This window comes from Oncorhynchus masou, chromosome 24, assembly GCF_036934945.1.
Source record: "Oncorhynchus masou masou isolate Uvic2021 chromosome 24, UVic_Omas_1.1, whole genome shotgun sequence".
Classification (NCBI taxonomy): Eukaryota; Metazoa; Chordata; class Actinopteri; order Salmoniformes; family Salmonidae; genus Oncorhynchus; species Oncorhynchus masou.
In genome coordinates this window covers 59,583,439-59,598,244 of record NC_088235.1, presented here as the reverse complement: position 1 = coordinate 59,598,244, position 14,806 = coordinate 59,583,439, and the positions used below count along the sequence as shown (strand labels likewise).

General features: G+C 43.5%; 1 protein-coding gene across 1 annotated transcript in view; it reads right to left on the bottom strand.

Moving 5' to 3' along the window:
- Positions 1–14,806, bottom strand: part of LOC135512408 (tight junction-associated protein 1-like) — a 131,664-nt gene that overhangs the window by 27,621 nt on the left and 89,237 nt on the right. The window contains exons 6-7 of the mRNA XM_064934413.1: positions 7,656–7,817; positions 896–962 (exon numbers count right to left, since the gene is read on the bottom strand). Of these exons, the coding sequence (XP_064790485.1) occupies positions 896–962; positions 7,656–7,817 (229 nt within the window). The remainder of the gene's footprint in view (positions 1–895; positions 963–7,655; positions 7,818–14,806) is intronic.

The following is a 14,806-nucleotide window of genomic DNA, read 5'->3' as shown; positions in this document are numbered from 1 at the left end:
GGCTGACAGGTGTGGGATAATGGCATGAGAGTGCACTTTAGAAGATACACACACACACAGCTGTATGGGAAAGACTCTTCCCCAATACAGAATAGATCCACTGACCTGGTATACTGGGAAACTGAGTGACATAGAAACCTGCAATTGGAAGTTGCAGTGTTTGCAATTCCATAATACGTTTGACCAGGGTAAGGTCAAAAGGAAAATTAATATTTTGAGAAATGTAGTGAATGTTAATTTGAGATTAAATAATTAAAAGTGCAATCGACAGTTTAAACAATTACAAAGCCATTTCCCTGCCCCTGTTCGGGAAAAAGCTGAGGGATGGGGCTGGAGAAATGTACCCACTCAAATTCATAGACCGAGCTATAGATGGAAGAACTGACCATCCATGATATCAAAAATATAGTTTAACCATGTTTTCAGACCAGAGGGTTTGTTTACAAACATTGGAGTAATGCAAACGTATATTTGGGGTTCTGATGTGGTAGGACAGTTGAACTAAGCTAATGAGGCCATTCTAAGTCATATTCTTAAAGAATCAATGGATATATATCATTCATTCCTATGTGCATAAATGGATGTAGAGACTACATATCACTCATTCCTATGTGCATAAATGGATGTAGAGACTACATATCACTCATTCCTATGTGCATAAATTGATGTAGAGACTACATATCACTCATTCCTATGTGCATAAATGGATGTAGAGACTACATATCACTCATTCAAAAAAATGTATGTAGCAACTGCAGATTCAACTTTATGGTACAAGTTGTGCGTCAAGGTTTCCTTTCAAAAGTAGTCACCAGGAGTACATGCAATGTGGTATTGACCAATGAGAACCTATATATAAACAGGTCAGAGGACAGTTGAAGAGGTGAAAGGTTACCAGGGCATGAAGCTTCTCCTCCAGGTCTTGGTTGGCCCGCTGGGAGGCAGTGTAGCTGTTCTGCAGTCTGTGGAGAAGAGCAGAAAACAGAATGTGTCTCAGTTAATAGTGTGCAGTGCCTACAGATAGAAAGGTTAAATCGGAAAATCCACAGATGGTATGCTGCTGACTGATATGAGCCCACTGGCACGGAACGTAGCACTGCGGTACTCTTCAAACACTTCAACTTTATAAAACATTTTTTTTAAAGGTTTGCAATCAACTCCCATCATAGTTCAGATGATGCATTGTCTCCTCTCAGACTGGTCGTCTAATAAATGAAAGAGACTGGCCATAGAGACCACAGTTATTGTTGCAATAAGGCACCAGAAAATGGGCACGTCTTGAAGTACGCATACTGTTCTTTTGGCAGTCACATATCCGTACATTTAGTTTAGTTTATTTCCATTCAACAACAGAGCGGTATGAATTTTCTCAGAGCACTTAATGACGCCGTCAGAGTTTTTCCAACAGGTTAGATATTCGGCACAAATTACGAAAGATGGGAGGAAAGGGGAGAGAGGAGTCTGAACTAAACCCATTTCAATAGGGCCACGGGCAATTACTTTCCCACTGTATCCACTGCCTCCTAAATTTGCTCGATAAATTCCACTCTAAAATGAGAGGTTGTGGATTTTATGCGAATGCAATTATGATGCAGAAGAAATTCAAAGCGCTAAAATGGCAACGCAACAATTTTACACATAGTTTTGCTTTTAATGGATGAGATGGGCCCTGCAGTCGTGTACTGTACAGGTATTGATGTTCATGTTCTCTAGAAATAGCTTACAACCCCTGATTAGGATAATGGTGGTGCACAATCACCATCAGTCACGCTCACAATGTGTAATGGTGGGCAACAGTAAAGAGGTGTGGGAATCAGGAAGTTCAGGGCACCAAAGCACACTGCTTTCAGTGAGTGTGACTCATGAGAAATTACATGCACGTCAACTCCATGTGAGACTTTTTGAACAAAGAAACACCCCCCAAAAATGTTAGAAAATCAGTATTTGAAAGGTGTAATGAATCTTTCACAGATTGACGTTTATCATCATGTATCTTTCCCTGTAAGTAGAGCTGAGTGGTTTCCGCTAGTTGGGCCAGCTGCAGAGTCAAAATTGGCTAAGGGTTAGGTATTATGGTTAGCAGTGTGGTTAAGGTTAGGTTTCAAATCAGATTCTATGACTTTGTGGCTGTGCCAGCTAGTGACCCTACTGCAGAGCTGCCACCAGGGCAAGTTTCACGACAATAAATACCAACCTGCGAATCTTTCAATACGGTAATTTGTCCATTGTTATATTAGTAATTTTGCCTTTGTTAACCTTTGTATGGTTCAAACCCCATCTCACAGAACCCCCGGAGCATATGATTCAGGACTATGACTGAAAATCCAACATCTGAAATCCAATAGAAGTGTCAAAAAAAAGCACACCGATGATGCTCACAAAGCACTCTGCCCGTCACCCTTCCCATTGAGAACAGATTACAAAGCCACAGTCTAGCAGCTTGTGATCCTTTCCCCGGTAGTGAGGTCTGCACCGTGCACCAGGGCCATCCTCTCTAGCCTGTTCGTCTCATCTCCTCTCTCTGCCCTGAGCTATACTGTGTGCCCATTTGACCATGCAGATGTGGACATGTTACAACAACTGCCTCTCCCGGGCCAACTGGCCAAGTGATTGATTCATCGATCGAACAATATTGCATAAGGACACACACACTGGTGTAACCTTGCCCTGATTACAAGCCCAATGCAATGACACTAAAGCTATTGTAGTGTCCAGTATGTATGAGCGCTACCGTTGCGTATCAATTGGATTCATACTCCCAAAAACACCTGGCTTTGACTGACATATTTCCCCCTCAATAACACCAGCATTTCTTATTACCCTCTGGCGCATCCTTCTCATTCCTCACTAATTAAAAAGTGTTCACTGCAAATCACCACCGATGATTTTCGCTCTCTTTGTCCCAATCAAAAATTCATAAACACATTTGAGCAAAGCTCACTGATTCCCACCGAGACCACAGTGGTAAACTCCCGCTGTATTTCAGTGTTCCAGAGGATAGTGATTCATTTTATTTAGAGCTGATGATATTCAGAAAATAGGCAGAGCAATTAAAGTCATTTGATAGATCCACCAAGAAATCGAATTGAATAGTCTGGCTGCCGTAAACAAATTAAATCAAGTCCTCAGAGAGTAATTCACATGTGAAGGCTGCTCCTGGGTTGGGTAAAATTGTAGTCGTAAATACAACAATTGGCTTCCATGCCTTTTTTCCATGCAGAGTGATCTCTAAAAGCATCCGTGTAATGGTGCTGCTCGGTGATAATCAGATAGGACATAGGAGTGGAGCATACTCATTAAACAACGGTAATCCAATTTAACCATTACCTTTGCTGAGGCTGCATTGAAATGTGTGATCGCCTAGTATGGACACACAGATGGACCAGCGTATCCCGCATAGGCATGTAGCCTCATGCTCCGATTTATGATGGAAACACTGCAGGGATAATTGAAAGTGACTGGCTGCTCTGACCAAAAAACAGGAAGAGACGCCTCTTGATTGGAGATAAACTGGGATGATTGCTTTTGAATCACACACACACACACACACACACACACACACACACACACACACACACACACACACACACACACACACACACACACACACACACACGGGATTTGAAATAAGCAGCCATGTGTTTTTTCCTGGAATCTTGACTTAAACATGTGCATTTTTTACATTACTGCACCCCAGAGCAAAACCATTTCTATGTGCATATGAACAGTAAATGACAAAGCTGTTTTTCCATATACTTGTTGACCGCAAAATAAAAATGAAATGGCACATTTACATATAAAGAAAGATATGGGAAATGTATTGGAAATTATTTCAAAAGCCGGCAACATATTTTACGATTTAAAAAGACATCTTGTGCATAAGAAACAAAATGGCAAACATTATCACCCGACACCAAATCCGGAAATGGTTTTCCCTCCAAGTTCTGTTAACCTGCATTAGCTGCAGACCTGTGTCCTGCCTCTGACAGAGTTTTAGTTTCCTAAGCAGGGCTCTACAGCGCTCCAATTTTACTCGCATAAAGCGCCTAAATATTTTGCTGTGCGTCCTTGAATTTAAATTTAGGAGCACCAGTGTGCCTTGAAAAATTAAAGATTCTAGCTTTATGACCTCAACTATTTTTCATTGTGCTCCTAAATTTCTTTGTGCGCGCCTACATTTTTCAACTTAGGCGCACACAAGGTCAGCCTAGAACCCTTCTCAGTGTGGTGGTGGGAACCTCACTGATCAATACCATTTCACTTCATAATGACATTAGCTTTACAATCTCATTATTTTCTTTTGCATTACATCCCCCTTTTCTCCCCAAATTCAATCTGGTCTCATCGCTGCAACTGCCCAACGGGCTCGGGAGGCTAAGGTCGAGTCATGCACCCTCCAAAACATGACCAGCCAAACCGTACTTCTTAACACCCGCCCGCTTAACCCGGAAGTCAGCCGCACCAATGTGTTGGAGGAAACACTGACAATTCGAGGTTAGCCTGCAGGCGCCCGGCTCGCCACAAGGAGTAGCTAGAGCGCGATGAGCCAAGTAAAGCCCCCCCAGCCAAACTCCACTAACCGAACCCGGACTGGGCAAAGTAGGGCGGCGCCCTATGGGACTCCCGATCACAGCCGGTTGTGATACAGCCCGGGATCGAACTTGGGTCTGTAGTGACTCCTTATGCACTGTGATGCAGTGCCTTAGACCACTGCGCCACTCAGAAAGCCCACGAGACTGTTTCTTATCTCATTAAAATATGGATTAGGCATACCCCCCACCAGTACACGCTTGTCATTTTGTTGGCTATTTTTTCCCCTGCCATTAACTTCTTATGGCTGCAGGGGCAGTATTGAGTAGCATGGATGAAAAAGCTGCCCAGAGTAAACGGCCAGCTCCTCAGTCTCAGTTGCTAATATATGCATATTATTATTATTATTATTGGGTAGAAAACACTAAAGTTTCCAAAACTGTCAAAATATTGTCTGTGAGTATAACAGAACTGATATTGCAGGCGAAACCCTGAGGAAAATCAAACCAGGAAGAGGCTTCTATTTTGAAAAATTCCTGTTCCATAGCCTGCCTTTGCTCCATTTAAAGGGATATCAACCAGATTCCGTTTCCTATCGCTTCCCCAAGGTGTCAGTCTTCAGACATAGTTTCAGGGTTTTATTTTGAAAAATGAGCCAGAAAGATAACTCATGCAAACACCTGACGCGATGTTTTGCTCACGCCACAGAGTTTGGGCAGCATTGCCTTTCCCTCTCCTACTGAATAATACAGTTGCGGTTGATCTATTATCGATTATATACGCTGCTCAAAAAAATAAAGGGAACACTAAAATAACACAGCCTAGATCTGAATGAATGAAATATTCTTATTAAATACTTTTTTTTCTTTACATAGTTGAATGTGCTGACAACAAAATCACACAAAAATGATCAATGGAAATCAAATTTATCTACCCATGGAGGTCTGGATTTGGAGTCACACTCAAAATTAATGTGGAAAACCACACTACAGGCTGATCCAACTTTGATCTAATGTCCTTAAAACAAGTCAAAATGAGGCTCAGTAGTGTGTGTGGCCTCCACGTGCCTGTATGACCTCCCTACAACGCCTGGGCATGCTCCTGATGAGGTGGCGGATGGTCTCCTGAAGGATCTCCTCCCAGACCTGGACTAAAGCATCCGCCAACTCCTGGACAGTCTGTGGTGCAACGTGGCGTTGGTGGATGGAGCGAGACATGATGTCCCAGATGTGCTCAATTGGATACAGGTCTGGGGAACGGGCGGGCCAGTCCATAGCATCAATGCCTTCCTCTTGCAAGAACTGCTGACACACTCCAGCCACATGAGGTCTAGCATTGTCTTGCATTAGGAGGAACCCAGGGCCAACCGCACCAGCATATGGTCTCACAAGGGGACTGAGGATCTCATCTCGTTACCTAATGGCAGTCAGGATACCTCTGGCGAGCACATGGAGGGTTGTGCGGCCCCCCAAAGAAATGCCACCCCACACCATGACTGACCCACCGCCAAACCGGTCATGCTGGAGGATGTTGCAGGCAGCAGAACATTCTCCACGGCGTCTCCAGACTCTGTCACGTGCTCAGTGTGAACCTGCTTTCATCTGTGAAGAGCACAGGGCGCCAGCACACTACGCTGACAGACACAGCAAACCTTCTTGCCACAGCTCGGATTGATGTTCCATCCTGGATGAGTTGCACTACCTGAGCCACTTGTGTGGGTTGTAGACTCCGTCTCATGCTACCACTAGAGTGAAAGCACCGCCAGCATTCAAAAGTGACCAAAACATCAACCAGGAAGCATAGGAACTGAGAAGTGGTCTGGTCACCACCTGCAGAACCACTCCTTTATTGGGGGTGTCTTGCTAATTGCCTATAATTATAATAACTCCTGTTCTGTTTGTGATATTACGATTCTAACAAGGACAGTGTGTTTTTAGAATTATTTAGAAAAAGTCAAGGACAGAAGGGGGCATAAGTCACTATTTTATTTTATTTAAATCATGAAAAGTCCAAATGACTGCTTTTGCGGTTCAAGTGTTAAATTCAGAAATCTATTTGATCGGTCAATACGCTTTTAAACGTTAACTATAAACATTGAATAATGTAAATTGTTATTTAACAAGCTACAAGTCGTACATAGATGGGACTTGGCTTGCCTTTTACTTCAGAATTAACTTGATTGACAAGCAGATGTGTAAAGATGGATTTCTTAATCAAGAGCTGGGAGGTTGCAGGTGCGTCGCCAGGGAAAGTAAAGACAGCAAACCAGAATAATCATATGTAGGAGAATTATTTGCTTTTAATCAGGCTCTGAAAGACTGGTGGCCATGTACTATAGAGGAAAGCCTGATGTTTTCACCAACTCGGGCTGACAGAGAAAGTGTGGTGGGGCACAGAAGAGCCCTGGGGCAATATCCTCGAATTGAACAACAACATTATGAAATATAGATATCCCCCGAGTGTACAAAACATTAAGAACTCTTTCCATGACAGACTGACCAGGTGAATCCAGGTGAAAGCTATGCTCCCTTATTTATGTCACTTGTTAAATCCACTTCAATCAGTGTAGATGAAGGGGAGGAGACGGGTTAAAGAAGGATTTGTAAGCCTCGAGACAACTGAGACATGAATTGGGGCAAGACGAAAGATTTAAGGGCCTTTGAACAGGGTATGGTAGTAGGTGCCAAGCATACCGGTTTGTGTCAAGAACTGTACCCCTGCTGTGTTTTTCACGCTTAACAGTTTCTCGTGTGTATTGAGAAACAAACATCCAGAGAACGTGTGTGTAGATAAAATAGCATGGACTTCCTGGCAATGTTCCATGTGGCAGAAACTTAACAAAACATTCTCAAACAGGCAATCCAACATGCCCGGAGGTTGAGGGAATTAAAGTAACAACTAGATGCATAATCAGACAGCTAAGATCTAATTAATTCAACAGCTTTGATCAAATTCATTAAAATTTGATTGCCGGGGAAGGTATTCATTTAATCTTTCTGAAAAAAAGTGTTGGGGAGAAGAAGTGAGTGTGCACGGTGTGGGGTGTAAGGCAATATTATCTGTGTTACGAGATAGCGAGACACTGACAATTGGCTCAGAAAAATGAGGGAGGTCAAACTCGTCACCTGCGGAACTTGTCTCTCATCTTCTCCAGGTCGTCGCGGGTACGACCCATTTCCTCCCGCATGTAGTGGCGGCTGGTCTCAAACTCCGTCTCCATGGCCTCCATCTTGTGGGTGGTGTGGGAGAGCCGCCGGCGCAGGTCTTCATTCTGTTGCTGCAGGATCCTGGAGGGGAGGGATGGGTGGAGAGGGAGGTGGGGGGGGGGGGGGCAGTCAGCCCAGGTGCAGTGGAATGATTCACAGACAGTATCGTATTTCACAGTGACTAGACTGACAAGACAAACAGAGAGCCATGAGAACTTGCTTCAGCCACAGAATTCAGAGAGACACAGTTAACTGACAAACTGAATTTGAGTGAATGGCAAAATATCAAAATGGGGAACAGAGAACAATCATAATTAACAATGACAAGCATAATAAGGGAAAACTGGTATGGGAAAGAAAGTCATTCATTTTGCTAGTGCATGCATATGAGTGCATATTTATGACATATAAATGTTGTGGGTGTGCGAGAGAGAGCACATGGTTGACCACAGCCCTCTGTGTGTGTCTGCAGTGGGCAGGCCAGCGGCCTGTGTCTTAGGCGATTGCCTGACTTTGCCCAGGTCCCTTTGTCCTAGTGTGTCTGTGGATTTAATGGGAGATACTGTCAGGATGCTGGGGGGACGGGAGGGGACGGAGTAGCTGACATGGGACAGGACACATCTGCTATCTGCCACAACCCAATGTCCCCAATCCTGTCACCACACAGCGCATCACATCACGCAGCATCCAGCCACTGCTGGCTGCACACGTCTATTAAAACCACAGTTCTCTCAGAGACTGTCCAATCTGGCTCAGATGCATGACAGCGGTTAAAACAAGACCACGGGGTTTTTCAACACGTCACTGACACATCCAACCGGCAACAACAGATAACTCAATAAAAAGCACAAAGAAAGCAGGGAGAAAGGAGGAGAGGGGGAGGATATGCAGATACGGGCATCTAGTTCGCAGCGGAAAGCTCATAACTACCGTCCACTGACGTAGGTTTAGGCTGTGACTTCCAGTAGGCTCAGATTAGGTTGTGAGAGCCAGGCAATTGATGAGGCAGACATGGGACCACATCAGCAGCATCCAGGTGCGTTACCCTGTGTCAGGGTGTGATTGGGTGTGACAGTGTGGAATCAAATTAGCCCTCACACCGCTGTCTGTTCCCCCGTGCTGCGTCTGCAAAGATCAATTGGACTTTTTCCACACCTAACAGCTTGCGGACACTAAATCTTTAAAATCGACGTGAGGTCCCATCCTGACACTCCCAGAGCCAGAGGGTAGTCCTCTTCACTAAGTCTACTGCTTAAGAGAGAGGGGAAGGAAGGAACACACACACACACATTTAGCCTACGTATGCAGACACACATGCCAACCAGAACGGCACAAGAAAAGAGAACATCAATGATTTGTATGTTCTGGTTGGTGGGGGGGCGACCAATGTTTTACTCTATAAATATACACAGGATTTCACGCTTTCTTCTGGGCTCTTTCAGGGCACAGGTTTGAGTAACAGGCAGAAAATTGGTATTTGGCACAGTCTGTGGGTACTACCCAGTACCTTCAGTCCTTTTGTAAGTAACCCATCAGTTAGTACATTTTGCAGACTGGTAGAAAACGTAATTGACATCCAACTAAAGAAACAAAGTGAAAGTCCACATTTACAACGTAAACAATACCTTTCCAGGAATGCTCTTGATGACTTAATGATACAGAGATCAGATAAGGGAGGTGGAATTGTGATTTCTAATACCAACATGTATATCGGAAAAATTGTATGTTAGATGATTAAAAATATGTTACAAGAAATAGATTTTCAATAAATAAAGTCCTCGTTAAAGGACTTCAAAATAAATGGATGACAGAACAGGAATTGAAATATCTTTGTCCCAAAACCTACAGTTTAGACACAAATCAACCACAGACCCTCCATTAAGACCTATCGTTTCAGGTACTGGCTCCCAAACAGAAAGTGTCTCGTTATGTGGACTAACACATTTATCCATTAGTCAAACAGTTGCTCTTGATGTCTCATAACTATATACTGTGGCAGCCCAGGGGAGTCAGAGGTGAAACTCACAACGGGCAGCTCCAGGCCAGGTGTCCCTTCTGGCCACAGTTGTAACACCTTCTCTGGCTCCCGCTAACTAGCACCCGCTGCCGCCTCGGGGGTAATCTGGGTTCAGTAATAGGAGGCCGTCTTGAAGTGGGGTTCATATAGGCGTCTCCCTTTCTACCACGCGTTGGTTCGGGCCTTGACTTCAGGCCTACTGGGCTCTGGCCTTCGCAAACACCTCCACAGTAACCTGGTGATTTTCTATTAAGAGCGAGCAGGGCATCAACTGACAGGGGTTGCTCTGGGCAGCATGGAGCGTCAGTGGGGAGGATACATTTGTCTATTACCAGTCAATCTATAGCTGATGGCCCGTCCCCCTGTGGTAAGCCAACTTGTAGTTAATCTAACCTGCTCGGGTATTTGAGGTCTTACTGGGGCGTTGCCATCATAGGCCCAGGAGTGGAACAGTTGTGCCCGGGTTGGTAGGTTGTGCCTATAAATGGGCCAAGATGTCAGTTTTCAGAGCAGCATAGTTGTCGACGTCGCCAAGTCCCTACAGGCCTTCTGGGCTTCTCCAGTCAGAAAGGGGCCACTTTGCCAGCCAAGTCCTCCTAGGGACATCGCTCTTTCTCTGTGGTGCGCTCAAATACCTCTAGATAGGCTCCTTGTTAGCTTGGCGAGGATCTTGCCTGGTTCCACCATTCGAATCGGCCGAACCATGGCTTGACTAAGCTGTGTGAAGGCCTCCTGAAGGGCAAGGAGGCTTTGGGCTTGCACCAGCTGAGTTACAGCGTCTTCCATGGATCACCAGCCCCAGTTGGTGCCTGTATAGCTGTCCATGGTGCTGACTCACCTTGTTCTCTCTAGCCCTCTGGAGCTGACCAAGGTCCTGCTCCTTCCTTTGTAGAGGCCTGCTGGCCCCCGGTTTTCCATAACACCAATATTGCAAATGATGAGCCCCTCCAATTCTTCCTCTCCAACCGCTTAAGCAATGTGCCTACAAATGACATAATTGAGCTTGCACAACTAATGCTTACTAAAAACAATTTTCTATTTGATAAATACCACTACCTAGAGACTTTTGGAACAGCAACGGGAACTCCATTAGCTCCCATCTACGCAAATCTATTCTTGGGAAAATTCGAATGGGATTTTATTCATGAAAATAATCCTTACAAAGATCATGTTAAATATTGGACCCAATATACAGAAGATTGCTTTATGATCTGAACGGGTTCCGAAATTAAATGAACTTCTTAACTACAATCAAACTATTTCCTTCACTATGGAAAATAGCATTAATTATAGATTTCTTAGATATAGATTGTCCCTTTTGTAACAAGTACTTCAGTTTACAGAAAACCTACAGATAGTATTCATCCTCTCCTTGAGCGTTTTCGCTTGAGAAGATACCCTGATGCCTGGCTTGATAAAGCTCAAAACACAAGTTTAAACAGAAACCAGTTTCTTAACAAAAACAGAATCAAGTTTTCTGTAAACTACTTACTTACTTTCAATGATAGCCGTAATGGCATCAAGTGTATTGTCAATAAAAACATTGACACAGACTCCTATTTAAATTCTTCCTTACAGAATTCACCTTTATTCACCGATAAATGTTCAAGAAATCTATCAAACATACATTACCGTGCAAATGTTTGGGGTCACTTAGAAATGTCCTTGTTCTTGAAAGAAAAGCAATTTTTTTGGTCCATTAAAATAACATCACATTAATCAGAAATACAGTGTAGACATTGTTAATGTTGTAAATGACTATTGTAGCTAGAATCGGCTGATTTCTAATGGAATATCTACATAGGCGTTCAGAGGCCCATTATCAGCAACCATCACTCCTGTGTTCCAATGGCACGTGGTGTTAGCTAATCCAAGTTTATAATTTTAAAAGGCTAATTGATCATTAGAAAACCTCTTAGCACAGTTGAAAAATTGTTCTGTTTATAGAAGCAATAAACCTGGCCTTCTTTAGACAAGTTGAGTATCTGGAGCATCAGCCTTTGTGGGTTCAATTACAGGCTCAAAATGGCTAGAAACAAAGAACTTTCTTCTGAAATTCATCAGTCTATTCTTGTTCTGAGAAATGAAGGCTATTCCATGTGAGAAATTGCCAAGAAACTGAAGATCTCGTACAAAGCTGTGTACTATTCCCTTCACAGAACTGAGCAAACTGGCACTAACCAGAATAGAAAGAGGAGTGGGAGGCCCTGATGCACAACTGAGCAAGAGGACAAGTACATTAGTGCATCTAGTTTGAGAAAAAGACGCCTCAAGTCCTCAACTGGCAGCTTCATTAAATAGTACCCGCAAAAAAACAGTCTCAACGTCAACAGTGAAGAGGCAACCCCGGGATGCTGGCCTTCTAGGCAGAGTTCCTCTGTCCAGTGTCGGTTCTTTTGCCCATCTTAACCTTTTCCTTTTTATAGGCCAGTCTGATATATGGCTTTTTCTTTGCACCTGTACTTTGTGGTGGGGGCTGGCTCATGAATTGATATGATGTAATTAGGTGAGCAAACACCGGGGGCGGTAATGATTTCTGAGTTACCCTTCGTGACCACTCCCATACCCTATAACTCTGTATTTCTTTGTGACTAATTTCTATACAGGTAGACCAGAAAAGCCACATCCCTGTTTGGCAGATGAATGGCAACCGTGATTAGAAGGACCTGCTGCTCATCTGTTGATCTGTACAAATGCTATTTTGAATTAAAAGAAAATTGTACCTACACACTAAAGGTTGTAAAGCCAAAACGTCTGTGTATGCTATCCCTGTTGCAGTGAAAATAATGAAAAACATAGAATAAGCTTTGTGCAGCATATTTTTGAGTGCAAACCCCTTTAAATTTGTCTAAATGTGCAGGTTTTACGCAACAGCCAAGCTTCTGGGCAAGCGCGATAGTTCTCTTTTGATTAGGTAATACCCTGTAACCCTGTACAAGTTTACTTGAGATAAACGTGTGCTCTGTACGCATGTATACAACACATACGGAAAGTATTCGGATCACATCCCCATAATTTGTTACAGCCTTATTCTAATATTGATTAAATATTTTTCCCCTCAATCTACACACAATTCCCCATAAAGACAAAGCATAAATAGGTTTTAGAAATTAAGACTTCATAAATACATTTGATTGACTATTAAAAAAATGTTACAAAAAAACCCATTCCAATTTACATAAGTATTCAGACCCGTTGCTATGAGACTTGAAATTGAGCTCAGGTGCATCCTGTTTCCAATGATCATCCTTGAGATGTTTCTACAAAGTGATTGGAGAACAGCTGTGGTAAATTCAATTGATTGGACATGATTTGGAAAGACACACACACCTGTCTATATATGGTCCCACTGATGACAGTGCATGTCAGAGCAAAAACAAAGGCATGAGGTCAAAGGAATTGTCCATCGAGCTCTGAGACAAGGGCCTTGTTTAGGGAGGTGACCAAGAATCTGATGGTCACTCTGACAGAGCTCCAGAGTTCCTCTGTGGAGATGGGAGAACCTTCCAAAAGGACAACTATCACTTCACCAATCAGGCCTTTATAGTAGAGTGGTTAGACGGAAGCCACCGCTCAGTAAAAATGTATGAAAGCCCGCTTGGAGTTTGCCAAAAGACAACTAAAGAACTCTCAGACCATGAGAAGCAAGATTCTCTGGTCTGATGAAACCAAAATTTAACTATTTGGCCTGCATGCAAAGCGTCATGTCTGGAGGAAATCTGGACATCCCTACGGTGAAACATGATGGTGCCAGCATCATGCTGTGGGGATGTTTTTCAGCGGGCAGGGACTGGAGCTGACCAAGGTCCTGCTCCTTCCTTTGTAGCTCCCTACCTCGTCAGGGTCAAAGGAAAGATGAACAGAGCAAAGTAAGAGAAATCCTTGATGAAAACCTACTCCAGAGCGCTCTGGACCTCATGCTGGAGCAAAGGTTCACCTTCCAACAGGGCAACGACCCTAAGCACACAGTGTGGGGCAGCAGATAGCCAAGTGGTAAGAGCGTTATTCCAGTAACCGAAAGGTTGCTAGTTTGAATCCCAGAGTCGACTAGGTGAAAAATCTGTCGATTTTCAAGGCACGTAACCCCAATTGCTCCAGGGTCAGCATCAATGATGGCAACATTTTAATTTCACACCGCACAGGTTACAAATAAGCGCCTCCTATTTGACTTTTATAAGAAGCTAAGCTTATGCCTTGGGTAAAGAATAGCTATTCTGCTGTAAATGTAAGCATTGAGGAAAAAATATAGATTCATTATATGGTACAATACAAGATTTACACAGAACTCAACTCCTGCTAACCAATGCACAGTGTGTATATAAAAGCAAGGTATCAGGAACTTCGGATCTAACCTGGGTGATTTACAACAGCAAAGCAAAATAAGCATATCACAGCATGAAAGGGTCTTGCAATTTCAGAGAACCTATCACCTGAGTCCACAGTGGTTGGGATACTTTTTCGGCTGTGTTACAAACAGCTCTAACAGCCTTGCTCCACAGGAGCCAACAAAGAGGTGGAGGAGAGTGGCACATTGGGGAAATAACTGCGATAAGAGAAAACAGAGATTCAAAAGCTTTCAGAAAGTAATTTGAAAGACTGGGATAGTAAGACGTTCTCAGAGGTCAGTTTTTTATATTTTTTACAAGCATTAAACTTTGTCCTTGTGATCAGAGTGGTAGGCATGTTCATCATAGTGAGCTGGGGAAAAAATGAAATGCTATCAAAAAAACAACAAAAAAAACATTTGCCATAGGCCTACATCGAAACACCCAACAGCAACTCTTAGGATGGCCAACAGAACGACAGCCATCCCTAGGCCTCTGATGTCTATTTCCCTGACTGCTTCGCGGCAACAACATCGTCAGTCATCTCATCCCTGTCGCTTCTTATCGGTCTTTCATAGGCCCCTTATCCCATGGTAGTCACAACCTGACACTGAGTGACAGAACAGGTATACATCTCGAGATCAAGGCTGGAAGGATGTGTGTGTTACGTCTAGTCAACCAAACAGAAAATCAGACCCGGCATATGGGAAGAGAGGTAAACAAAAAGC